The 25,371-nt window shown below is 46.6% G+C and overlaps 2 protein-coding genes across 3 annotated transcripts in view; both read left to right on the forward strand.

The window, feature by feature from the left end:
- Exosc7 (exosome component 7) overlaps window positions 1-5,329 on the forward strand; it is a 28,590-nt gene extending 23,261 nt beyond the window's left edge. The window contains exons 7-8 of the mRNA XM_028890477.2: window positions 1,147-1,302; window positions 5,080-5,329. Coding sequence (XP_028746310.1) covers window positions 1,147-1,302; window positions 5,080-5,184 — 261 coding nt within the window. The 3' untranslated portion in view covers window positions 5,185-5,329. The remainder of the gene's footprint in view (window positions 1-1,146; window positions 1,303-5,079) is intronic.
- Window positions 5,330-17,923: 12,594 nt separating this feature from the next.
- On the forward strand, window positions 17,924-24,758 carry Clec3b (C-type lectin domain family 3 member B). 2 transcript variants are annotated; one of them, XM_028890479.2, is made up of 3 exons: window positions 17,924-18,157; window positions 21,570-21,668; window positions 24,092-24,758. In XM_028890479.2, the coding sequence occupies exons 1-3, from the start codon at window positions 18,049-18,051 to the stop codon at window positions 24,490-24,492; spliced, it is 609 nt and encodes a 202-aa protein (XP_028746312.1). In that variant the 5' UTR covers window positions 17,924-18,048; the 3' UTR covers window positions 24,493-24,758. The 2 variants fall into 2 exon arrangements, with proteins under 2 accessions (XP_028746312.1, XP_037063969.1); XM_037208074.1 differs by lacking the exon at window positions 17,924-18,157 and adding an exon at window positions 21,239-21,315.
- Window positions 24,759-25,371: the final 613 nt, after the last annotated feature.

Genomic DNA, 25,371 nt, shown 5'->3' on the forward strand with positions numbered 1-25,371 from the left:
TTTCTGGTCTCTGTATCTAGTGACTGTTCTGTCTCTGACCCCAGATAAGTTTATTAGGGTGCACAATATTTTGGGGGACACAATATCACCACAGGTGGGTCTCCTCCAATCCTAACCTGTTGAGATTACTTCATAAATTGGGAGGTTGTAGTTGTACAAACCATGTAGATGTATCTTTAACCCAATTCTAATAATTCAATTACATTAGAAACTGTCATCTGAGCCTTCTGCTTCCTTAGCATTAGGGCTGTCCTCTCCCTCGGCAGGCCCTGCACTTTATTATACTGCTCATGTCCATTAACTCCTACCCCAGAGTCCAAGGTAACTAAACACTGGTAGATTCTCAAACAGTATTCCTCTGTGGACCCTGATGTCCACATATAGGAGCTGAGGACGTGGGACCAGGTGTCCCATGCCAGGTATGGTTTTCACGAAGCCCAGAGGTTTTCTGAGCCTGACATCTAGCACAGCCTCTGGCCCATGTTGGCTGGGATTGGGACTAATTCCACAAGAGACTCGTTATATAAAAGTGAAACTAAGCCAGGTGCAGTGGCTCATGTCTCTAATTCCAGAACTCAGGAGGTGGGGGCAGGAGGACTACTGCAAGCTTGAGACTAGCCTAGCCTATTTATCAAGTACCTGGTCAGCACGGCTGCACACAAGACCTTGTTTCAAAACAAAACAAAAGGAAAACAAATTTCAGTCATTTAATTCCACTGAGAACTGGGATTGTAAAGAAATGTTCATGGGGTGTTGGGATTGAACAGAGCTCTGGAGAGTGGCTTCATTTTGCTTGTCCCTTGGCTTGGCTCTCTGGATTCACTGTTGGAGTAAACAAGATGTAATGTGGCCTCATATATGCATATCTGGCCTGTGTCCCCTGTTGGAATGCCTAGTGGCCTCTGTCCTGATGAACTGTCTGCCCCCACACCCCTTGTTTCCATTTTTTATCTTTCATTATCTTATTCACACAATGAACTATATTAACAATGTTGAACATTCCTTCCAGCATTTTCCAAATGAGTAGAATTTAAAATAAGATCTGGAATGAGCCATGCATATGAAGTCTTGTAGGCTTTGTGTGAGGGGAATCTGGGATCTCTGGTGTATTGCTCACATGTGTGTTAAGCAGCCCTGATCTTGCAGATTGGCTGCCGGCATGTGGTGGATGCCACACTTCAAGAGGAAGCCTGCTCCTTGGCCAGTCTGCTAGTGTCAGTGACCAGCAAGGGAGTTGTGACGTGCATGAGGAAGGTGGGGAAGGGAAGCCTGGATCCTGAGAGCATCTTTGAGATGATGGAGGTAAGTACATAGTGCTGGGGCAAGCCTGACTTCGAGAGCTTGCTGCTTCATTATCCATGTGTCTTCTCCATTCACACTCAGGACCCCACCTTGGGGCTGGGAGAGCAGTGGGTAGAGCTTTGGGCTGGGGATCAGGCCCTGCTGGTGACTGTGTTTATCTTCTCTAATCCCCAATGGCTGCATTTGGTCTGAGTATTGACTTCAACCATGTAAAGAGTCACATAACTCTCTCACAGGATGAGGAATTGAATTCCTGTCCCTTCTAAAAAGAGTGTAGATGAGAGCAGCACTAAAGAGTGACCCATCACAGTCCTTCACAACCTGCAAGTATTTTGGGGAAAGCCAGCAAGGGTCAGATGAGAAGTTCTAGGGGTGGGTGAGAAGATAACTCAATGAGTAGTGATTGTTTCATACAATGAGGACCTGAGTTCAGATCCCCAGCGCCCACATAACTGGGCCGAGTGGTGCATGACTGTGATCCTAATGCTGTGGGACAGAGACCAGTAGATCCTAGGGGCTCACTGGCCAGCTATTCTAACTGGTAGATGAGCTTCACCTTCAGTGAGAGACCCTGTCGCAGAAATTGAGGTGGAGTGATAAAGGAAGACACCTAATGTTGACCTGTGGCCTCCACAAACACATAAAAGGACATAATGGAGAGTGTGTTTGGTCCCAGGTGTCAACCCGTCCCAGCAAGGCTAAGTCTCTGAGGAGCAAAGCACTTCTCAGTTTTGTTATTAAAGCAAGCAAAACATGATGTGATGCTTACAGTTAGCTTAAGCAAATACAAGTGCAATGAGGGAATACACCTGGTGTTATGTCTTACCATCTTTGGTCATGTGAAAAGAGCCAAGAATATTCCTCCCAGGCCTTTGTCTTTCCCACAGAGATAGTGTGACATGCCAGGGATTCCCTTTCTACCCTTGCTTTCAAGTGCATTCACTTACATAGTTTGTGCAGTTCTTTATAGAAGGCCACCTGTGGGGAAAACATTCTGTACTCTGCTCCATCCATAGTCATAGCTTTCTTACACAGGCTTCCACATCTACAGGTGTAGGCTGCGAGTTCCAGCTCAAGGCTGCAGGTGTCTCCTGCAGAGTGGGAAGGATGACTCCCTAAGCTGCTCTGAGGATATGAAGGACAGGGTGGGGGAGCTTGTGTGTCATCACCTGATATGTTGTCAGTGACCATCAGCTCTAGTTCTCTGCTCTTTTTAAGCAGCCTGGGTTTGGGTTTCTCTACATGCTGTTAGAATGTAGTAGAGACCCAAAAAGACCCCTTTAGACAAGAGGCGCTCACATCTTCCTTTAGAGAGGGCTCACCCTCAGAGAACATAATGGTAAATCTGGGTGTTTTAAACAGTAGCAAAGATTTATTATATACTATGTGCCAGGAACTGTTCTTAGTATTCTTCTCCATCTGTTATCCTTCACAGTTCAGTCTTTGAGATGAAGAACCCGAGGCACATAAAGAATAACCAGATCTCTCTGGAGTGCTGTAGCCATGCCTCCAGGGCTTCAGTGACTGGGAAATTAGCTCCATCAGTGAGCTGAGCCTGGGTTTCCCTGACGTTGGGAGTGAGGTCTGCAAACTTGGATCTAGAAGCCACAGGGCTGTGGCTGTTCATTTCATAAATGGACACAGTGGTTCTGAATGCCCAGTGGTTAAGTGAGAACCTCTGAGTGCCTCTGCAGACTGCAGCCTCTGCTCTCCACCCCTGTTGTCCTTGCTCCCACCATTCTCCTCATCTTTCTCCCACCTTCATTTGCATGAGTAATCAGACCACCTATTTCAGAGAACTGGACATTTTCTAGTGTATGGCGTGTGTGTGTGTGTGTGTGTGTGTGTGTGTGTGTGTGTGTGTGTGTGTTTGCATATTGTGTGGGTGCATATGTGAAGAGGTGCTTGTTCAAGTGTGCATGCATGTGGAGACTAGAGAATGACATTGAGTGTCTCCCTCAATCATTCACCACCTTATGTATTAGGGCAGAATCTCTCACTTGAACCCAGCGCTCATCAATCCTAGCAGTGTAGTCAGCCAGCTTGTTCTAGGGATCCCTTGTCTTTGGCACCCTGTGAGCTGAGATCACAGGTGGGCTACCACATCTGCCCAACATTTACTGGGTGCTAGGAATCTGAACTCCAATCCACAATAATATTTTCATAAGTAGCCGTACCTGGAGGCTCACCTCACATGACAGTCAGGGCCAGGATAAACACAAAGGTTGTGACTGGCCTGGGGCTGTGGTACAGGCCTGGTGTCTTTCTTTATGACACTGAGATCCAGTACAGAAGCAAAGTCACAGCCACAAGCTATGGGAGCATTCAGAGCTTTCAATGGAGATTTGGGGTTGGTATGTTGTGTTCTATTTGTTTGTTTTTTATGACAGGGTTTCTCTGTGTAGCCTTGGCTATCCTGGAACTTACTCTGTAGACCAGGCTGGCCTTGAGCTCACAAAGATCCCCCTGCCTCTGCCTCCTCAGTGCTGGGATTAAAGGTATGCGCCACCACCACCCGGCTGCACCATAGTCTTAAAATGATTCATGAGCCTGAGACAAGATGAGCCTGGAGACAAGATAACAAAGATTTTGTTTTGGGGGTCTTTGGAACAATTTGTACATGTACATTTAGTCTTTTTGTTTGTTTGTTTGTTTGTTTGTTTTTAATGCCTGCCATGTGGCTGATAATTACAAGTGGGTAGTCTGACTTCCTCACATGTCACTCTTCTAATGTGCCTCTGTGGGTAACCAAAGACCCCATCCAGGGGCTGACTTTGGCCCCTGAGCATTTGTGCTTGGAGGTCTGGTGCCAGGTGAGTTAGGAATGGCTTATTAAGATAGCCTGGGTAGTCTTTGCTCCTTCCTCAGCGGGAGGGTTCTTTGTGGTCTCTATGCCTCATAAGACAGTATGTATGCCTCAGCCAGGTTTGGTTGGCAGTGTGACTGTTTGTTGTGGCAGCAGGAACATTGATTGTTGGGCAGCTTTTTCTGGTCCTCTGTGATTTATTTGTGTGTGTAGAGGATTTCCAAGTGTAACCATGATGCTGTTGATGTTTATAGCTCATTTTGTATTAATTTGAAGTTTTTTGGTGAGCTAGGGTGTTGGAATGTGTGCCTAACTTCTAGGGAAAATGAAAAGCTGTAAAAATTTCAGTGATGCAGACAGATGTGTGGGTGTTGGGCAGGCTGGCAAGCAGGTAGGGGCTTCTGATCAGTTTGTGCCTCATCAGCAGGTGACCTCTGTTGTAGGTTAGTTGGTTGGTTGGTTTTTAACTCTTTACTCTTTGGTCTTTGGGGGCCCACTACCCAGCTCCCAAATAAATACATGGAGTCTTCTTATTACCTATAAATGCCCAGCCTTAGCTTGGCTTCTTTCTAGTAATTTTCCTTAATTTATCCCATCTACCTTTTGCCTCTGGGCTTTTATCTTTCTCTAGTCTATATACTTTCCTTTACTTCTTATCTGTGGTTGGCTGGCCCCTAATGTCCTCTCTCTTTTTTCTTGCTCCCTGATTTTCTCTCTCATTTGTTCTCTCTGCCTGCCAGCCTTGCCTATTTCTCTTTTCTGCCTGACTATTGGCCGTTCAGCTCTTTAGTAGACCAATCAGGTGCTTTAGACAGACAATACAACATAGCTTTATAGAGTTAAACAAATGCAACATAAAAGAATACAACACATCTTTGCATCATTAAAAAAGTATTCCACAGCATAAACAAATGTAACACATCTTCAACTAATATTCCACAACACTCTGTCCTGTCCCTGTCGTCCTGCAGAGCAGCAAGCGAGTGGGCAAGGTGCTACACATGTCCTTGCAGAGCATTCTACACAAGGAAGAAAGCCTGGGGCCCAAGAGACCGAAAGTCGGGTTCCTGGGATGATTTGTCATCACTCCTGTGGTGGACATTGGTTATTTCACTTCTCCAATGAGACTGGTTTGTATATATTTTTCTTAATTGTTAAAATGTTAAGTCAACATTTGTACGTGTGAAAATAAAGTCTTTTTTCTGGTTTGGTTTGGTATTACTAACATCTCCAGCTTTATACCGTGACTCCATCTAGTTTAGCATTCTGCTGCCGAGAATGCAGTTGAAAAGGTCACCATCCTCCAGGGAGCTGCCTGCTTCCAAGGTACATGAGGATGACAGCAATCCATAGAATAAAGACCCTGTAGAAGCTAGTATATGGTGCCATATACTTGTAATGCTGGTATTGGGGAGGATTTCAAGCTTGGCTATTTAACAAGACCCTGTTGTTTGAATCTTAGATGGTCTTTTAATAAAAAACCCAGAGCCAGCTGTCAGGATGAAAGGTGAAAGATCAGAGAAGTGGAACAGCCAGACACTAGTTCTTAGCTCTACGAAATCCTCAGCCTAAGAGAATGAGTTCCTGTTTCCTCACTTCTTATAAACCTTTCTCTTGCCCAGACATCATTTCCTGGGATTAAAGGCATGTGCCACCACTGTCTGGCTCTGTTTCCAGTGTAGCCTTGAACTCATAGAGATCCAGATGGATTTCTGCCTCCCAAGTGCCAGAATTAAGGGTGTGTGTGCCACCATTGCCTGACCTTTATATCTCATCTAGTGGCTGGCTCTGTCTTCTGATCCTCAAGCAAATTTATTAGGGTATACATTATATCACCACATTTCCCCTTTTTTGTCTAAAATAATAAAAAAAAGATTATAACGTAAGAAAAACTATATACAATAAGGACATACAATATATACAGTCAAGAATTACATTAACAATGTCCAGTCTATTAACATTTGACAAATTCAGAGAAAATACTCTATTATTTATCCTATTTTGGTGAGTCCAAAATGTACCTAATTCACTTTCTATCCTAACTTGTATTACCAACCAAATACTATCTTTTGATGTCTTTCAATCTTATACACTTTACACCTCTTCAGTGAGTTTCTTTTCTGAATTTGTTAACTAGGAAATCTTTAACTATTTAATCTTCAACTCCCTCAGAGACCTGAGAAGGAAATAATATTACATGATTACCTAAGTAATCAGGAAGTACAAACAGGAGACTTCCAAAAAAATGTGAGGAATGAGAGAAATAGTTGGTTGCCTGGACAGTCACCCAAGGTTCCTCTGCAATGTTGGGGTATCCATCTTCGGCCTACTGGCCTAGCATAACTGGAAGACTTATCTGTGAAGCAGGATTTTCTAAAGGGCCTTCCTGCCTAATCTTGGCAAGTTTTGGCAGTCTTTTCTTTTGTGTCCTGCTTGTCCATTTGGACAGCATACTGTCACAGTCGATGTAAGAGCATTTTCTTGCCCAGTGGCTAACTTGTGCCACAAAGAAAGTAAATTCCATATGGAGTTTCTTTGATGCCCATCATCTTCTCTGAAGTATATTGGTGCTGCCAGGAGCAGACATATCTCATTGTCATTTAAAAAAAAAAAATCTGTTATTGAAACATCTTAAATGCCATATTCTGTAGATCTCTGAAGTGTTTGAAGATGACCTGTCTATCTAAAATACATTTCTGTTTGACCTTGAAAACATACCTAATATGAATACAAGTTTGATTGTAATGACTATTAACTTGCATTTCCTATATCCTAATTAGTTGGTAATAATAACTTTCAAGGACTAACAATTCGTGTTACATTGTTAAAGGAACTGTATAGGTATAATCCCTTAAACAAGATTAGAAATATATGTACAGTAAAGGAACTGTATAGGTATAATCCCTTGAACAAGATTAGAAATATATGTACAGTATTTTCTAACAAAATCAATCTCAAATTTGTATCTATATATATATATAATTTATATATAATATACAAAAATCCAATCCAATTTAAAATTAGTAGTTGCTTTTAAAAAGTAGATTCAATAATCTGCCTTTTTATCTACCTCTTATCTATATCCTCTTTTTTCTTTTTCTTTTTTTTTTTCAAGCAAGAACCCTGAATCTAATCTCCTTGTTTAGCTTTTTTTCCTGACCATTATCAATTAACAGCTTGTAACCAACCATCCTAAACAAAGACAATTATCCATCACCCATTGAAAGACCAAAAACCACCCACCCCACCTCTTGGGAATGTGGACTTCATGTTCTTAAAATTACTTCCTGCTGTCTGGGGGCAAAGGCATCTTTAGGGGACCCTGAAAAGAAAATTTTGGGGTTAATTGTCAAGTCCTTGGAGAGGAAGCTGTATAGTTGTTGTCCAGTGTCTGCGTAATGGGAAAGTGCAGGGCTTGTCTCAAGTCCTTGCTCTAGTAGTGTGTGAGGCTGGATCATCTCAGCTAGCCATCTTGAAATTGGCCTGAGCAGTTTATAGTCCAAACTGTGCCCACGTTGGGTGACAGATGTTGTTTGAATCTTAGATGGTCTTTTAATAAAAACAAAAAAAAAAAAAAAACAACCCAGAGCCAGATATCAGGGTGAAAAGGTGAAAGATCAGAGAAGCAGAACAGCCAGCCACTAGTTTTTACCTCTACAAAATCCTCAGCCTAAAGAGAGTGAGTTCCTGTTTCCCAAGTGCTAGGATTAAGGGTGTGTGCCACCACTGCCTGACCTCTATGTCTAATCTAGTACCTGACTATGTCCTCTGATCCTTAGGCAGATTTATTAGGGTACACATTATATCACCACAAACCCAGTCTCCAAAACAGATTCCATGCAGAAAATGATTTAAGGAAATGGCTTGTGGTAAGTATTTTGTGAATAGTTTTTTTTCTTCATAAAGCTTTCACAGTAAGAATCACAAGGCTAGGTATGGTGGCACACACTTTTAATCCCAACACCTGGGAGGCAGAGGTAGATAGATTTCTATGAGTTTGAGGCCAGCCTAGTCTGCATAGTGAGTTCCAACCCCAGCCAAGGATACATGGTGAGACCCTGTCATAAAAAAAAAAAAAAAAAAGAAAGAAAGAAAGAAAGAAAGAAAAGGAAAGGAAAGGAAATCATAAAAGAATAAGGAAACCATGGCCACAGAGAAGGGTCCGAGCCTCCTGCCTATGTGCCTACGAGGTCCTGCCAGCCAAGAAATCCAGGAGACCTTCCCCTTGGGTCAGGGGCTTAGGGGCCATTTGGGTTCTTAGCCAGCCTTTCTTACCATTCTTAGATTTTTCTTGTTTTTGTTTTAAGTCAGTCTTATGTAGCCCAGTGATGCCTTTGAATTTCCAGTCTTCCTGCTTGGGATTGGGTTACAGGCATGTTCTAGCATATCTGACTCCACTCATGTTTTGAAATTCCTTTGTGTTTTATAACCCCTCCCTGATGTTTCATAAGATGGCCATGTTTTATCAGCACTATAATGGCTGTTTAAGGGATGTTGTCATTTGACTTACAGGCCAGCTTTTATTCTCTGAGGACAGTAAGGAAGATATTCTACTCATAGTGCAGCATGATAGGATTAAGACTTCATAGATAGAGGAGGTTTTTTTTTTTTTTCCAAGAGAACCAAAGCTCCTAAATCAGTCTCATAGGGCCCTTGGGAGGTAGCTGATTCATGGAGAACATTTCAGCCAGTGGTATTTGCATTCTTTGTTGAGTCAGTCAAATGGTGTGAGGTGTTAGGAATTTATTACCTAATGGAAAGGACATAGTGTGAGCTGCAGCCTCATGCATTTGTAGATGTAATTCTAAACAGTCTTATTAAGTAGGAAACACAGAGCCAAATAAAGAGTTAAAAGCCCAGAGATCGAGCAGTAGCCAAGAGCTAAGACCACCTCATCTTACCACTCACTGCCGTCCTTCCCCTGAGAGACCTTCTTTCTGTGTCCTGTCTATTGCCTTTCTATTCTGCCTTCTCATTGGTTCTAAACCTAACCACATGACTTCCTCGTCACTGCCTGTCTATACAGACCTCCAGGTCTCTATGGTTCGTACTGAGATTAAAGGTTCGGGTCACCGCTTGGCTGTGTCCTTGAATACACAGAGATTCTGCCTGCCATATGATTGAATTAAGGGCGTGTGCCACCACGCCGGACTTTTGCTAAATGGCTTGCTCTTAGCTCTGATCCCCAGGCAACTTTATTTATTAACATGCAAATAAAATCACATTTCAGCACAAATAAAATACCAAATGCATTACTTTCAGATGCTCAGACATGGGCATCTCCCCTCATGTGATCTGGTTCATCCATGCAAAGAAGTAGCTGGATTTGTGTATCCCAGGGAAGCTGCTTACCTGCTGACAGCATAGTTGTCATATTTATAATGTGATGTATCATAGTTATGTGCTGGGCTGTTACCTTATGTTTTCCCAATGTATGCTGCTACAGACGCCATGACATGGTGCTCCCAACAGGGCAGGAGGCAGGCTTCATCCTCTGCCCTGTTCCTAGTGCGTACCTATAGGAAATGATTGGCAGTGGTGATGCAGACACGTGCTTCAAGTGTGAATAAGGTACACAAGCCTTCAGTTACAAGGATTGGATGTGTAAGTGACAACTAGTGCTTTGTATGTGCCCGTGGGTGGTAAAAGTGAACATTCAGGTTAGGCACTTGTCATAGGTCACCCAGATTTCTATGCCACCTTGTTTACACACACCTCTCATCTACCTCTGGCTCTATAGGAAAGAAGCTGAAAGAGGAAAACCTAGGTCCTGTTTGTGAATAAATCGGTTCTGCATATTGAGACAGCAGTGAGGGAGCCAGAGCCATAGAACACTTGGTGGTTTGTTTTGCATGAAGGGAGAAGGATATTTAGCTAGTAGAAATTTGTTTGGGTCACTAGACAACCTTCTCAAAGAGAAGAATGATCAGAGAAGGAATGTGCTCTGGAAGCAAAGAGGGTGGCATGGCCTAAGATCCTGGAGAAGAGAGACCTTCTGCAGGACGCAGTCTGTTACCAGCTGGGCTTTTCCTGAGGGCATTTGTAGACTCAGCATGTGCGCTGTGGATCAGGCCCCAGCATAATAGTTTTCAGTATGCAGGATCCCAAACACTGCTGGGTTCACACCTGCCAAAATCCAAGACAATGTGTGGGGAAGAGTCTGAGTTTAGACTGGAGTCAGGGAGCATCTGGAACATAATCAGGTGAGTGCAGGACTGAGCTCGGCATGCCTGTTTGTTTTTCTGGAAATCACAATAAAGGAGAGCAGAGAAGACATCTGGCTCCTCCTCAGCACTGCCCTCACTCCCTTAACCTTGCAGGTTATCAGCTGTCTCCCACAGGTGCCTCCTTGTGTCACTTGTCACATGGACAGAGGAGTATGTGTCCAGAGGACACAACTGTCAAGTGTCTCTCCAGAACTGGAACATGGGACTCCTGGTTCCCTTTCCATCAAGTATTATGAGCCGCAGGAAACCTGAGACCAGGCTGAGTAGCCTGTTGCTGTCCTCCCCAACACAGGCCGTGAGACACAGGGTAGAGCCAAGTACTTAAACAGATGGCCAGGGTCAAAGGCTGTTTGTGTTTGGTTTTGACTAAGGGTGGGACCTCCCTAGTTCTCATCTTGGAAGTCTACTCTGAATGCTCTGGCCTTTGAAGGGGGGTATGGCAAGTCAGGCTCAGGCTAGGCCACACTGCTGCTGGCACAGGGCCAACAGGGCTGGGCTGAGGGAAACATCTGGGAGGGTTGGGTAAGGGCCAGTTCCTTGCTGGGCCAGAGTTTTCATGTTTGGGCACATATGGGTGGGGTACCCAGACCTTGTTTTGTCTAATTCTGACCTTAAAATTTTTTCAAAGCGAGGGGGGTCAGGGGCAAACAACATAAACAAAACCTAACCCTGTAAAGCCACGGCACACCTTTACCCTCTTCATAGGTTTCTGGCTCTAAGCTTGATAAGATTATTCTCTGTGTAGAACATTTAGCACACATTCCTTGGAGAAACATTAGTATGTCTATTCAGGCTGAAGCCAGCCCTGCCTGCTCTCCTGTGGCACATGGTGGGGACTGGAGGGGATGGGGCTCCTGGTGGCCTCTCAGAACCTGCTGCAGCTGGCTGGACTGGTGCTCCACACCTGGGTGGGGAGTAGTGGAGTGTACAAGAGGATATGAATGCTCTACAGAGCCACGGTCAGCATGGGTAACAGATGAACCAGGGTTATGGTTATAACTAGTGCACCCAGGCTTTGTACTAAAGTCCAGGCTGTGCATAAGAGACCCCATGTATAGGCTGTGCTCTGAGAGCTGCACTACTACTACGGGTTTTAAAAAAAATCCAGGAAATGGGGCTGGGGTGTAGAGTGCTTGCCTGGTATGTACAAGGCTCAGGGTTTAAGTCCAGTACTACGGTGGGTTGGACTGGGGGCAGGAAACTTCGAGGAATAATAGGAAGAAAAGAGAAGAAGGAAATCGGGGAAGGAACAGAGGTGATGATGTTTAGTTGTTAGCCTCTTGAATGACTATTCCTGGGGCTGGTGCCAGGGACCACTGAGTAACATTTTGGAGGCCAACCTCAAGCCTGCAGGAGCATCATACACCGAGAGCAGGCCAGATTACCTTTTCCAGTATGTATGTTTCTCCTCTCTTTTCCTCCCATTCCTCCTCTCCCCTCCCCCCCTCCCCTCCTTCCCTTCTTCCCTCCCTCTTGTATAATATTAGAGGGACCAGCCTTAATATTATACATCCCAGGGGCTTAGGAGAGAGAACTACTAACGGCGAGGACTATTTTCAGGAAATAGAATCTCAGCACACCAAGCTCTATTATCCACTTGTTTTAATTCCTCTGGCATAACATCCTTTATACACAGCTTCAGTTCTGTTCTTATGTCTAGCTCCTTTCTTGCCTGGTTTCTCTCTATATTTATCTACTGTCCTCTCTAGGTTCTATCTTAATTCCTTCATCTAGTTCTGTCCCTTCTAGGTTTTCATCTATCTAGTTCTTTCCCCTATCAGCTCCTCTCCCATCTCCTTCTCACTCATCTGGCTCTTCCTCATCTTGTTCTTCCCCATCTGGCTCTTCCTCATCTTCCATCTCGTTCCTCTAGTACTCTCTTCTAGCAACCCAATCTAGTTCTTCTCCATCTCAGTTTGTTCCTCTCAAGTTCTTACCCATCTAGTTCTATTCTCTTTTCTCCCTCCTCTGCCCTGGAAGTCCCAGTATATAAAGGGAGGGTCTGAGCTAAATTGTGTAAAGCTATTACTTAACGCCCACCTCTCCTAGGCGGTGTCTCCTTGTCGAATTTAGCTTAGGTCAGGAGACTTGCCTGTGGCTGCTCTTGTTAGTCCTTGAAAGTTGGACGCCCCCCTGGGTGGTGTCTCCTTGTGGAATTTAAGTCAGGAGACTTGCAAGTGGGCTGTTACCATTGTTATCCTCGGAAGTTGGGCGCCCACCTGGGTGGTGTTTCCTGTAGTCCTTGAAAGCCTTTCCTGAGGCTGTTCTCCAAATTCCTAGAATGTGTATGTCCAGAGAGTGATCAGTCCACACTGTTAGTCCTTCTTAGAGAAAAGTCAATTCAGAAAACTATGAAGGCACACATGATTTTCATAACAGAATACAGCTGATATATAATAAGCCAAGTAACACCAAAAACTCCTTGGGATTTGGCTTCCTCTGGAGAAATTCTCTGATCCGTCTAGGTAGTGACTTTGCCATAACCAGCTGAGTTCTTATGGTATATTCCTGCAGCCTGCAGCACCTCCCCTCACCAAACTCAGAAATCCACCTGTCTCTTGAGTGCTGGGGTTAAAGGCATATACCACCACTGCCTGACTCCGAACCTGTTCTTTAAGGAAGATTTGAGACACAATGGTCCATTTCATTTGTGAAATCCACTGAAGCAATTAAAGAATGACAAAATGCTAAATGGGGCTATCTGTAGTGATATATTGTGTACCTAATAAAATTTGCCTGAAGATCAGAGAACAGAACAAGCCACTAGATTAAACATGGAAACCAGGTAGTGGTGGCACACACCTTTAATCCTAGCAGATGGATCTCTGTGAGTTCAAAGTCACCCTGGATTACATGAGATTGATTCAGTCTAGGAGAGAAACAGCCAGGCAATGGTGACACACACCTTTAATTCCAGTATTTGGGAATCACACACCTTCAATCCCAGCACTTGAGATCTCATGCCTTTGTTTGGGAAGCACACACACCTCTAATCCCAGCATTAAGAAGGAAGTGATGGCTGGGTGGAGAAAGGCATGAGGAGACAGGAACTGAAGCTTTTTCAGGTTGAGAAGTCCTAAAGGTAAGATGTGGCAGTGACTTATTCCTTTGTCTCTCTGATCTTTCAGCATTTACTCCAGTATCTGGCTCTGGGCTTTTTATTATAAGACCTTTAGAAATTTGAACAACAGCTATCTTAGGGTTTCTATTGTTGTGAAGAGACACCATGACCATGGCAACTTTTTTTTTTTTTCTGTTTTGTTTTTCCAGATAGGGTTTCTCTGTATAACAGCCCTAGCTGTCATGGAATTCTCTGTAGACCAGGCTGGCCTCGAACTCACAGAGATCCACCTCTGCCTCCCAAGTGCTGGGATTAAAGGTGTGCGCCACCACTGCTCAGCCCATGGCAACGCTTATAAAGGAAAACATTTAATTGGTTCTGACTTATAGTTCAGAGAGTCAGTCCATTATCATCTTGGTGGGAAGCATGGTAGCATGCAGGCAGACATGCTGGAGAGGTAGCTGAGAGTTCTATATCTGATCCAAAGGCAGCAGCAAGAGAGAGTGACACTGGGCCTGACGTGAGCATCTGAAACCTCAAAGCCCACCCCAGTGACACACTTCCTCCAGCAAGGCCACACCTAACAGCGCCACTCCCTATGAGCCTATGGGGGCCATTTTCATTCAAACCACCACAGGGGCCACATAAATAGTGATATATGTTTAAATGCCATTTTTGACACAAATACACAGGACAGTGTGCTATTCACAACATGGGTTTTGGGGATTTTTGTTGTTTGTAAATTGTTTTGAGCTCTTCCCACTCTTCCAGAGAACCCGAGTTCAGTTCCCAGCATCTATTCCCAGGCAGCTCACAACCACCTGCAACTCCAGCTCTAAGATATCCAATGCCCTCTCCTGGCCTCCATGGGCACGTATACAAACTCCCATACACATAATATATAATTTAAAATAAAAATGACGTGTGTGTGTGAGTCAGAGGACAACCTAAGGGAGTTGGTCCTTGCTGTGGGATAATGCTTTTGTATACTGGTTTAGTAAAAACACTGATTGGCTAGTAGCCATGCAGGAAGTATAGGCAGGATAAGCAGACAAGGAGAATTCTGGGAAGAGGAAAGCTGAGTGATGAGATGCAAACCCACCATCCAAGGAGCAGCATGTAATGGCACACAGGTAAAGCCATGGAACACGTGGCAACATACAGATTAACAGAAATGGGCTGAATTTAAGTAGTAAGCCTGAGCTAATGGCCGAGCAGTTTTAACTAATATAAGCCTCTGTGTGATTATTTTATAAAAGGCTGCGGGACTGCGGGTGAGAGATGTGTCTTGACCACAGGCCAGGTGGAACACAAAAAAACCTCTGACTAAGGGTTCTCTCCTTCCTTTTGGGTTCTGGGAGTTATACTTAGGTCCTCAGGCTTAGAGGCAACTGCCTTTACCTGCTGAGTCTTGCTGTCCTCCAAAGATTGTAATTTTAAAACATTTTGTTGAGACAGGGTCTCTATAGTCTAGGCTGGCCTTAAACTGGTGGCAGTCTTCCTGCCTCAGCCTTCAGAGCATTGGGATTACAGGCATGAGTCACTATCCCTGGCTTTGAAACCTTCCAAGGTTGCCATACTTGCCACTGGTAGGCACAGGTTTAAAGCTGGGTGATAAATTGTCTTCCCTCAAAACAGCTGGAGTGTCTCCAGCTGTTCAGATCTTTTTGTGGAGACACAGCAGGTCTAAGCCTGGGGAAGCCCCTAGCCAAGACACCCTTCCCATTATCTTAGTCCTAGAGAAGGCATTTTAACAGCATAAATGGAGTACCTTGTGCTTGCATGGAGCTCTATGTAGTGTGCGCACACACACACCCCTTCCAAATTCCTGCAGGTGAAATGACCAAGGATGTTGCCTGCTGCTTACTATAACCCCCACAAGCTGACCATAAAGGTTCAGAGTTCACTTGCTAGGTCAAGTAGGAAAGAGTTACTCCTTAGGGCAGGTGAAGCCCATGCTTGGAACTAATGTTAGTCCTGATGTGCCTCTCACTCTCGTGTTCTGATTCCAGCCTCCCCATGTGGCTTATCCATGGCCGCCAGTCTTTTCATATAACTTGCTATTTCCATCTGCACTGCTAGCTTCTGTCAGGCCCCTCTCTGTCCCCACAGGTGCTCAGGATCTAGGATGTACCTCTCACTAAGCTACAAGTCTTTTCTCCTTTTTCCCTGATCCCCACATGGACCACCACCCCTATTCCACCTCTGGCCTGGCCAAGCCCCCTATTGTAGTTTCTCTCTACCTACTCTGGCTGTTAGGTGCCCGGTGGTGCCCCTCTGCAGACCCCAGGGCACAGTGTGAGTCTTTGCTGTGCATTCCCAGGACCTATTATGGCTATGAGGCACTATGGGCTTGCATAGCTCCCGATATGCACTGGCCCACTAAGGCTTTCCCATGGTTTGCATGCCTGGGACAATCTCCCCAGCAAACCTAAGGCAGGGTCTTAACAGTCAGGCCCATTTTAAGAAACAGGTCTTGGACTAACACATACTTAGGTACTCCCCCATGTCTTATGTTGGCTGTATGGAGTCAGGCCAAGGTGAGGAGTTGGGAAATCAAAAGAGTTTTTGTTTGTTTTTTAAAAGAACTATTAACTTCCCCCTGCATTTTCTACCCACCCAGTTTTCCTGGAAGCAAGACTCCTTGTTAGGTTATGTAATCGCCAGTCCCCAGATTACCTCACTGAGGTTCCAGCTGTGAGTATGAACCCTCTCCCACTTAATAAAGTGAGGGGTGGTGCTCTTTCCATCAGTTAAGGGGCCCTGCATATGTTCTGCTTCCAGCTGGGTGCCTCACCCTTGATACCTCCACAGGCTGACCATCTACGTCCTTCTCCTGGGCCTGAACAACATGCCCCTCCCCAGCCAGATGTTCAAGGCTGGTCCAGAGAGCAGGGAAAAGCTGATGACATGGTACTGCATTTTTTTTCTTTTGGCCTTTTTTTTTTTTTTTCTTTTGAGACAGGGACTCGTGGCCTTTAAGTCCTGAACCTTCTGCCTCAGACTCTCAAGGGCTGTGATTACAAGTGTGCGCAATACCTGTTTATTCCATGCAAAGAATCAAACCCAGAGCATCCTGCATGCTAGGCAAGCACTCTACCAACTGAACTACAACCCCAGCCCTGCATTTCATTTTTTAAAAGGTCAGATTCACAGAAAATTTCAACTACTCTACAAAGGTCCCCAGAAGCCGTTTTTGAATAAGTGGTCCGCCTGGGCTGCCATGCTGTGGAAAAGTGAAAACATGCGCATACATTGTTGGAGCTGGGACAGGAGCAGGAACATAGCTCTACCGGGTGCTTTACATCCCATCAGTTGTCAGCTGTGTCCTTCAGCTCCAAGGGTCCAGTCAAGAATTATTTGTAGCACTGAATTGTGTATTCATCTCCTCCAGCCTGATGCTGACACTAGTGTGATGGCTTTCTAGCTACAGAATCCCCCACACTGCTGGGTTCACACCGTAGGCGGCCCCTTCAGGCTAGCTGTACCCCACTGATGGGTCCCCAGAATTCTTTAAGTATTCTTGCTTTCTGGCAGTATGGCACGTTTGGGTTCATCTCCTGTCCTTGGGTAGAATGTTACAGTCTATACTTCCATGCCAAGAGGGCTCAAGGCTTTGGAGGACTTGCAGCTCCAAGGCCTGTCCAAGGACAGTTGGGAGGCAGATGTAACTACACATACGGATTTCTCTGATATGCTCGTGTTCACAGGCGCTCACTGGTAACTCTGCTTTTAACCATACGCTGCAGGGTTCATTCCAACTTCCTCTTTCTTCATAAATCCCTTCTCTGAAACTTAGTTCCCACAGTCTTTAGTATGGTCTGCGTATGCCATTCAGTGTCCTTGTGGTCTCTGCCATTACTCTCCTGCTTGCACAGTTTTTCCTGGACTTGGGCTCCCGCACTATAGCAGGGCCTCCACCTTTCTGGCAAGGCCTCCCTCCATCCTGCAGAGCTCTGATGCCTCTTGCTGCACATCCAGGGAATGTTACCCCTGCTCCCTTTCTGACATCACTGCTCTAAGACCTCCTGGTTCCCTTCTCTGCTCTGGTCCCCTCTTTTGCTCTGTCTCTCTTATGGCTTCAGGACAGATTTTTGAGGGGGGGAAATGTGAGGAAAGGAAGGTTTATCTTGCTTTTTTTTAATGAACAAAATCACAAAATAATCACAAGCATTCTGGACCATTAAGGCTGTTAACCTGGTCACTGTCCCTTAGAGTAGCTTGTAGACACTCTCCCCCACCAAGTCTCAACAAAATGGGAAAAGACAATTCTCTGGGCAGAGACTCACTGAGCCAATGCCAGGCCCAACCCGGCTCTTGCCTGAAATAATCACTGGGCGGACTGAGCAATGGCAGCTATTGGCTGTCTATTAATCCCTTGAAACGATGACTTTCTGGGAGGCTAGCCAGGCTGCTGGGTGGTTGTCCACAGCATGTAGCTATGACTCCCAAGCCTTTCGCCTTTGGCAGGCTAGCTGCTTTTTTTTCTGTTTTTTTTTTTTTTTTTTTTTTTTTTTTCTGTTTTGCCTGTTCTCAGCCAAGTTTTCGGAGGGTTTTCAAGACAGAGATCCTTGTGTCCACAGCCGTAAGCCACAGCCCAGGCTGCAGTGACACTGCTTCCTGACCCAGGCATTGCAGCCAGAAGCAGCAGTATGGGATTTGGGGGCACCTACCTGCTTTTCTGCCTCTTCTCCATCTTGTCCCAGGTCACTACAGAGTCACCCACCCCCAAGACCAAGAAGGCTACAAATGTCAAGAAAGGTAAGCAGGGGCAGCTCCCTCATTGTGTTACCTTGTGCTCCTTCCCTTCATGTCTGACTTTGGTGAGAGTCCTCCCAGGACCTTTGGTGAAAGGACTCTGGTGGCTGGAGGGTCCTCACAGCAGGGATGGTTGTCAGAACTGCAATAGTCCCTGACTCTTAGAATGGAGAAGAACCTTATAGATTTTCTAAACTGGCATCTGCTCCCCCTCTGGCACCCATATGTTAAAGAAATTGAACCTCCATCTTGGAGAGGGTAAGTTCCCACCAGGTAGCACCAGCATGCGTTTCCTCAACTCTGATCCCAGGAGGAGTAGAATATACTCAAAGACTTGCAGTCAGCATTTAATAATGTAAAATATATAAAGCTCCCCCTAGACAAACGCTTGGCACACAGAGGGGAAATGGGGGACAAGTGGACTCTTACTTCAATGGGGCATCAGCCTTATCACCTCAGATTGAGTTCAAAGCATCTCCACTCTCCTCTGAAATGCTGAGGGTGAGGTCATCCTGGGATGGGTGAAGATGAAACAGCTGAATGTTATGATAATGACTGAGGTTGTCACCCCTACAGGACAGGGAGGATGGTAGGAAGAGTCAGAGGTGGAGACTCGGGGAGATGGTAGAGCCAAGCCAAAGGAAAGGGTGTGGAGAATCTACAGAACCTCTGTACCTAGATAGTGAAGTACAAAAATCAGCCCTGGAGCACAAGACTACAGGAAAGGACAGGCAGAACTCAGTCAATAGGGTGCTTGTCTAGCATCTACAAGGGACAGGGTTGATCCCCAGCATCACACAGGAACCAGAGCTGTGGTACATACTAACCCCAGCACTCAGAAGTGGAGGTGGGAGGGCTATAAATTCAAGGTTATCTTTAATTATTTAGCAAATTTGAGGCCCTGTCTCAAAAAAACAAAACTCCAGGGGTTAGAATTAACAGCTTCCTGTGTACTCTGTTGTGCTTGCTTAGAATGTGTGATATCCTGATTCCATCTTCAGCACTTCAAACAACAACAGCAAAGCAAAGCTAAGCATGGTGGCACAAGCCTTTAGTCTCAGCACTCTGGAGGTAGAGACAGGTGGATCTCTGTGAGTTCTAGGCCAGACAGGGATACACAGGGAGACCCTGTCTCAAAAACGACAAACAAAACCAAAATTCCAAAGACTAAGTTTACGATGTGAACAAAATTCAAAACAGAATGGATATTATATTGACATCACTTTGACAAAGGAATTTATCATGAGGCATATGTATATGGAGATGAATTCCACTAACCTGAGCAATTAACATGTGTCGATAATTTAGAAAATTGGAATGGACCAACTAAAAGTAAATAAATATCTGTTGAATATGTATAGAACTATTCCAGAAAGAGCTACATATGTAACAGAGACTACTTCTGGAAAGAAAAACAGGAAGCAGTCTGGATTGGGAAGGATAATTTTTGGATAGTTTTGATTTCTTTAATCAGATAAATATATAATGATTGTCTACAAATTGCTCTTTTTTTTTTTTTTTTTTTTTTTTTTGGTTTTTTGAGACAGGGTTTCTCTGTGTAGCTTTGCACCTTTCCTGGAACTCACTTGGTAGCCCAGGGTGGCCTCGAGCTCACAGAGATCCGCCTGGCTCTGCCTCCCGAGTGCTGGGATTAAAGGTGTGCGCCACCACCACCCAGCGAATTGCTCATTTTAAAATAGGAGGACTGAATACCCTGCATGGTTCTGTCCGTGAGCATTGCCAACATTGCCACCAAGGCAAGCTGTATGAGGGATTTAGATCCAAAGGCAAACAGGATTTCTGAATATGAAAAATGAATGCCAGTTTCTCAAGTTTTCCTCAGTCTTATAAATCATGTCAGTTGTGGGAAAGGAGAGGATCAGAGCAGGGCAGCCTCAGTCTTCAGAAATGGCCTCACTCACGCTCTGGTCCTAGATGGCTCCCATGGGAGCTTGAGCTAACTAACACCCTGGTTCAGTTTCTGACTCACTTTATCTACATGGTGCCCTGTGCTGGTGATCCATCTGATTGTGCACAGCTTCTGGGAATCCAGAGGTTGAGGCAGAGGTGCAGAGTGACCCTGCTCACTGGCTCCAACCCTGTCTGCTTTGCTCTTGTTCCTCTGGGTGTTATCTTCTCTACACTTGATAAGTTATATCACTGGTGTTTGTACATGCAAGTCCATGTCTTCTTTTGTTTGTTAATTGGTTTGTTTGCTTTTGAGACAGGGTTTCTCTGTATAGCCCTGGCTGTCCTGGAACTCACTCTGTAGAGCAGGCTGGCCTTGACCAGGCTGGCCTCAAGATCTCTCTGCCTCTGGCCTCCCCGAGTGCTGGGATTAAAGGTGTGCACCATCACCACCTGCAAGTCTTTCTTGGTCATGATTCCTTGGCAAAGCTTCTAATGGGTGGACAAAGGCTCTGAACTGATGAACCCAAGACTTCACATGAAATGGCCCATGGAGGGAGGGACTCCCTACTCTTTGCCTCAAGTCAAGCAGAGCTTTCCAAGGAACCCCTGAGACTTCAGAAAGACAGAGGTCCACCCACAGCTCTCAGCTCACACACACACACACACACACACACACATACACACACACACACACACACGAGTGTCTCTCACCTACACTTGCTGATGCACATGTCATTCACCCATACAAGTGGTCTCTATCAAGAGATGCCATGTACCATGGAGTAGATGGGAAGAGTGTGATTCTGTGGCTACTTGGATCAGGGCTTTGGGCTAGCTGCTTTACCATCCCAGGCAGGTCATCTAAATCTGACCTCAGTTTCCTTGTTTGTGAAATGGTGAATATCCAGGATGGCACTTGCCTATGGCATAGGCTGGTTATGAGCATGGCTGAGGTGGTGCCCAGCAAGCCCCTACCCTTCTGCAGTGGTTGCTCTGTGGGAAGCGGCTCCCCTGCTCTCCCTCAGCTGCAGTTGGATGGGCCCACACCCTGTGTTATGTCATTTCTCCTGAGTTTCCTCATTCCAGAATGCTGTTGTCCTCTCACTGTATACATGAGAAGGTGGAGCTGTGTTGGTAACCATGTGTCTCTGTCACCCTTGACTCAGACTGGGGCTTGCTGTCTCTGCTTGGTCTCGGTCCTGGGGGAGCTGATCTCTGTGATTTTATGGCCCATAAATAGTGCTGATGAGGTGGCTGTTTCGCCAACTCCTGCTGATCCTGACCCCACCATGACAAATGCAGAATAGGGAAGCCTGGAGAGGAACCAGGAACAGGCCAAAAGGGTCCACTGGAGGGTCAGGTCCTTAGGGAGGGGGCAGAGCTGGACGGGACAGCAAGAGATCTAGGCTGGGAGAAGTCATCCCCTTTGCCTCCTCGGGGTGGCAGACAGGGAAGGGAGCGTCTCCTGCCTCGGTTTTCATTGCCCCATGCCTCTCTGTCCTAGATTCGGTGAGTCCAAAGATGTTTGAGGAGCTCAAGAGCAAGCTGGACAGCCTGGCCCAGGAGGTGGCCCTGCTGAAGGAGCAGCAGGCCTTACAGACCGGTGAGTACAGTACGGCTGTGTGGAGGAACACACCCAAGGGCCAGGCTGGCAATAGGCAGCAGTGAAGAAGTCTGTTTCCAGCCAGTGCCGAGCTGTTTTCACATGCTTCCTAGGGAAGTTACCTAACTCACATCTGTAGGACCCATCCTGTCAGGCACAGCGGGGTCTGGTCACAGCTAGAGGATGTGGAGGTGGAGTGCTTCCGAGGCCAAAGGTACTCCCAACAGGAACTATCAGTGCTTCGTGGAAGTGAGAGCTTTGAATCAGGGCCAGGATTGCAGTACAGCCTAGGCCAGCTTCAGGGGAACTGTACTTAATAGTCTCACAGCCCTGGGGCACATCACCTTCCCTTCCCTGCCCACTCCGCATGTCTCCCTCCTCCCCTGTGTCCACACCCCTGTGGCTTTATAGATTGTCTCTGAATCACAGTAACCAGGCCAGCATCTGTTAGTCCCGATGTGAAGATATGCCAGCTGATGGGACCTGGAGAGATGGCATGGCAATTGAGAATTTGATTCCCAGCATCGCTTGTAACTCCAGTCCCAAAGGATCAAATGCTTGGTGTCCTCCATGGGCACTTCATTCATGTGCATTAACTCTCTCTCTGTTTCTCTCTGTCTCTCTCTCTGTTACACACACACACACACACACACACACACACACACACACACACACACACTTTAAAAATAAAAATAAGGCCAGGCACACACCTTTAATCCCAGCACTTGGGAGGCAGAGGAAGGCAGATCTTTGATTTCAAGGCCAGCCTGGTCTACAGAGTGAGTTCCAGGCCAGTCAGGATCATACAGTGAGACTCTATTTCAAAAACAAAACAAACAAATAATATAACAAATAAAAAACAAAATCTTGGAGCTGGAGAGATGGCTCAGTCATTAAGAGACCTAGCTGCTCTTCCAGAGAACCTGGGTTCAGTCCCCAGCACCCACATGGTGACTCACAACCATCTATAATTCTAGCTCCAGGGGATCCAATGCCTTCTTCTGCCCTGAGGGCAACCCCACACAGACATGGCATACACTCACACAAACATACACATATACACATAAAAATCTTTAAAAAATACTTTAAAAAAATAAAAGATGGGCTAACCGAGGCAGAGTAACACAGTTACCCTGCTGGGGGTGGCAGAGCAGGAACAAGGCCTCCCAGTTCGGGCACTCTAAAGGCCAGGAGAGCCAGCCTTTGTTTTCTTGCGTGAGTAGCCCAGTCTGGCTAAGCACAGACCTTTGGGGCCAGGCAGTTCTTCTTCAAGTTAGTTGTCCTCTCCATCATGGTCTTCATGCGTGTCTCTCTTCCCACTCTCCCTGTGACCTTACCTCACTCCACGGTGTGGAGTGAGCATACCATGTGTGTGCTTGGCCCTGATCTGGGTATATGATGTACCTGAGCATGTGATGGCTGTGCTACAGAGTCTGTGGATAAACAATTCTGTGAGGACTAGTTGTCAAATCCCTCAGAGACATGGGGATGTTTCTCTTGAATATTCGCTGAGTGGAATGACTAAGTGCATGGGTAGGGGCCAATATGTACCTCTGACATATGTGGCCCCAGACATACCCCATCTGCCTGATATTCAAGTTAGGAATCAAGCTAAATACAAACTGCTACACCAAACTCACCACAAGTACCTTCCTCCTAACCTGGGAGGCCAGGGTTCCACTGAGCACTCTAGTTCAGATGCCCTTTGGATAGCCTGCCTTCCTGTACAGTCTTTTCTGCTGCAAATGTTCCTGTAGTCTTAGCTCATTCTCCCAGCTCTACCCAACCAGCCAGGGACCTGACTGGGCAGAGGTCCCCTGTGTAAACCCCCTGTAGTGAAACTTGCTGGCCCTCAGGCAGGGGTGGTAGGCCCTAAGTACCTGGACTGTGGTCTCCATTTTAAGTAGGCAGATGCCTGGCACTGTGAGTTAGTGGCTTGATCCTGGGGGGTGGGGTGGGGTGGGGCTGGTGGTCTAGCTCGGTTTAGGGGGCTCTAGCTAGTTGGGGAAGCTGCCTTTGAGATGCAGTGGGCTGAGGCTGCATGCCTGGGGATGTGAGAAAGGAAGTAGACCCACGAGAAGATAAGCTCAGAATAAGCCTGGTGCCAACCTCTGTGGCTCAGGGAACTATCCTGCTCTGGGCAGAGGCCAGGTGACTTTTGCTTCCCTTCATCTCTGGAGTCAGTGACCCTGGCTAAGGAACCCTTTGCAGCAGAGGGGTGGCCATTCCCGGAGCAGGGCACCAAGTCCTCTTGAACAGTAACCTGGGTTCTTCAGTGTCTGCCACAGCAGGATCCTGAAGTGGGCGGGAGCAAGCAGATTTCAAGCGATGGATGGGATAGGTTGGAGGTTGCGGGCTGTCTAGATGAGGTCTATCTGTCCTGGGGCCCTGAAACTTAATGTGACAGATATCTCTCCCTTCAGTGTGCCTGAAGGGCACCAAGGTCAACTTGAAGTGCTTCCTGGCCTTCACCCAGCCGAAGACCTTCCACGAGGCCAGCGAGGACTGCATCTCGCGTGGCGGCACGCTGGGCACGCCGCAGTCAGGACTAGAGAACGAGGCACTGTTCGAGTATGCGCGCCAGAGCGCAGGTAGCGAGGTGGAGATCTGGATGGGCCTCAACGATATGGCGGCGGAAGGCGCCTGGGTGGATATGACCGGCGGCCGCCCGGCCTACAAGAATTGGGAGACGGAGATCACCGCGCAGCCTGATGGCGGCAAAGCCGAGAACTGCGCTGCCCTGGCTGTAGCGGCCAACGGCAAGTGGTTCGACAAGCGATGCCGCGACCAGCTGCCCTACATCTGCCAGTTTGCCATCGTGTAGGCTGGCCCTGAGTGAAGGGGCGAGGCCTGGGCCAGGGAGGGGCGAGGACCATAAAGAGGCGGGGCTGTTGGTGGGTGGGGCTTATGGGTTGCTAAGGGGCGGGTCATCGGTGGGCGGAGTCGAACTTCACTGAGCCGGGAGTGTGTGGTGGTTCCAGGGGAGAAAAATGCTGATTGTGGGGGCCCTGAGAGGGGCGTGGAGACCTTTCTGTCTCGGGTTCCTCCTTGTCTGTTTTTTGCAAATAAAGTTGGTTCAGAATCCCTGAAGTTGGATGGTCGCCAGGTCAGGGTGGGGAGAAGATTCCAGGAGTCTGGCTCCAAACCCAGGAAAGCCTTAGTCACATTTCCAGTCTACTTTTTGCAGAGGTCACTTCCCTCTGTTAGAATACAATACACACTCCAATTCTGGCTGGTGTGTTTGGGGGTACTATCCTTTCTCTTGTTGGGATCCATCCGGGGATGCCCGGACATGCAGAGGCCTGCTGTGGGGTAAAGTGAGTGGGTTGACAAGGCTTCCCAGGTAGATTCCTATCTGCCTCTATCCTCATCCCAGCGGTTCTGGGAGCCAAATATGACAGCGGCCTGGCTAGTGTGTTCCTTTCCCTGCCTCTCCTTACAGCCAGTCAGCCAGCTGGCATTCCACACCGTTCCATGTCAGCACAGAGCATCTCTGAGCCCACCATATTGCAGGAACTTTAAATACACAGTCTGGTTTAGCTTGATCCACCCAGGACAATAAGGAAGTGCCAACACAGGGAATCTCAGGGGCTCCGGCTGATGGAGATCTAGTGATTACACAGCCAGGGTTCAACCCTGGACTGACCCCCCAGGCCTGGACCTTCCTGCCACCATTACTTACTGGTCTCACACGACTAGAACT

The sequence above is a fragment of the Peromyscus leucopus genome, chromosome 7 (genome assembly GCF_004664715.2).
Source record: "Peromyscus leucopus breed LL Stock chromosome 7, UCI_PerLeu_2.1, whole genome shotgun sequence".
Taxonomy (NCBI): Eukaryota; Metazoa; Chordata; class Mammalia; order Rodentia; family Cricetidae; genus Peromyscus; species Peromyscus leucopus.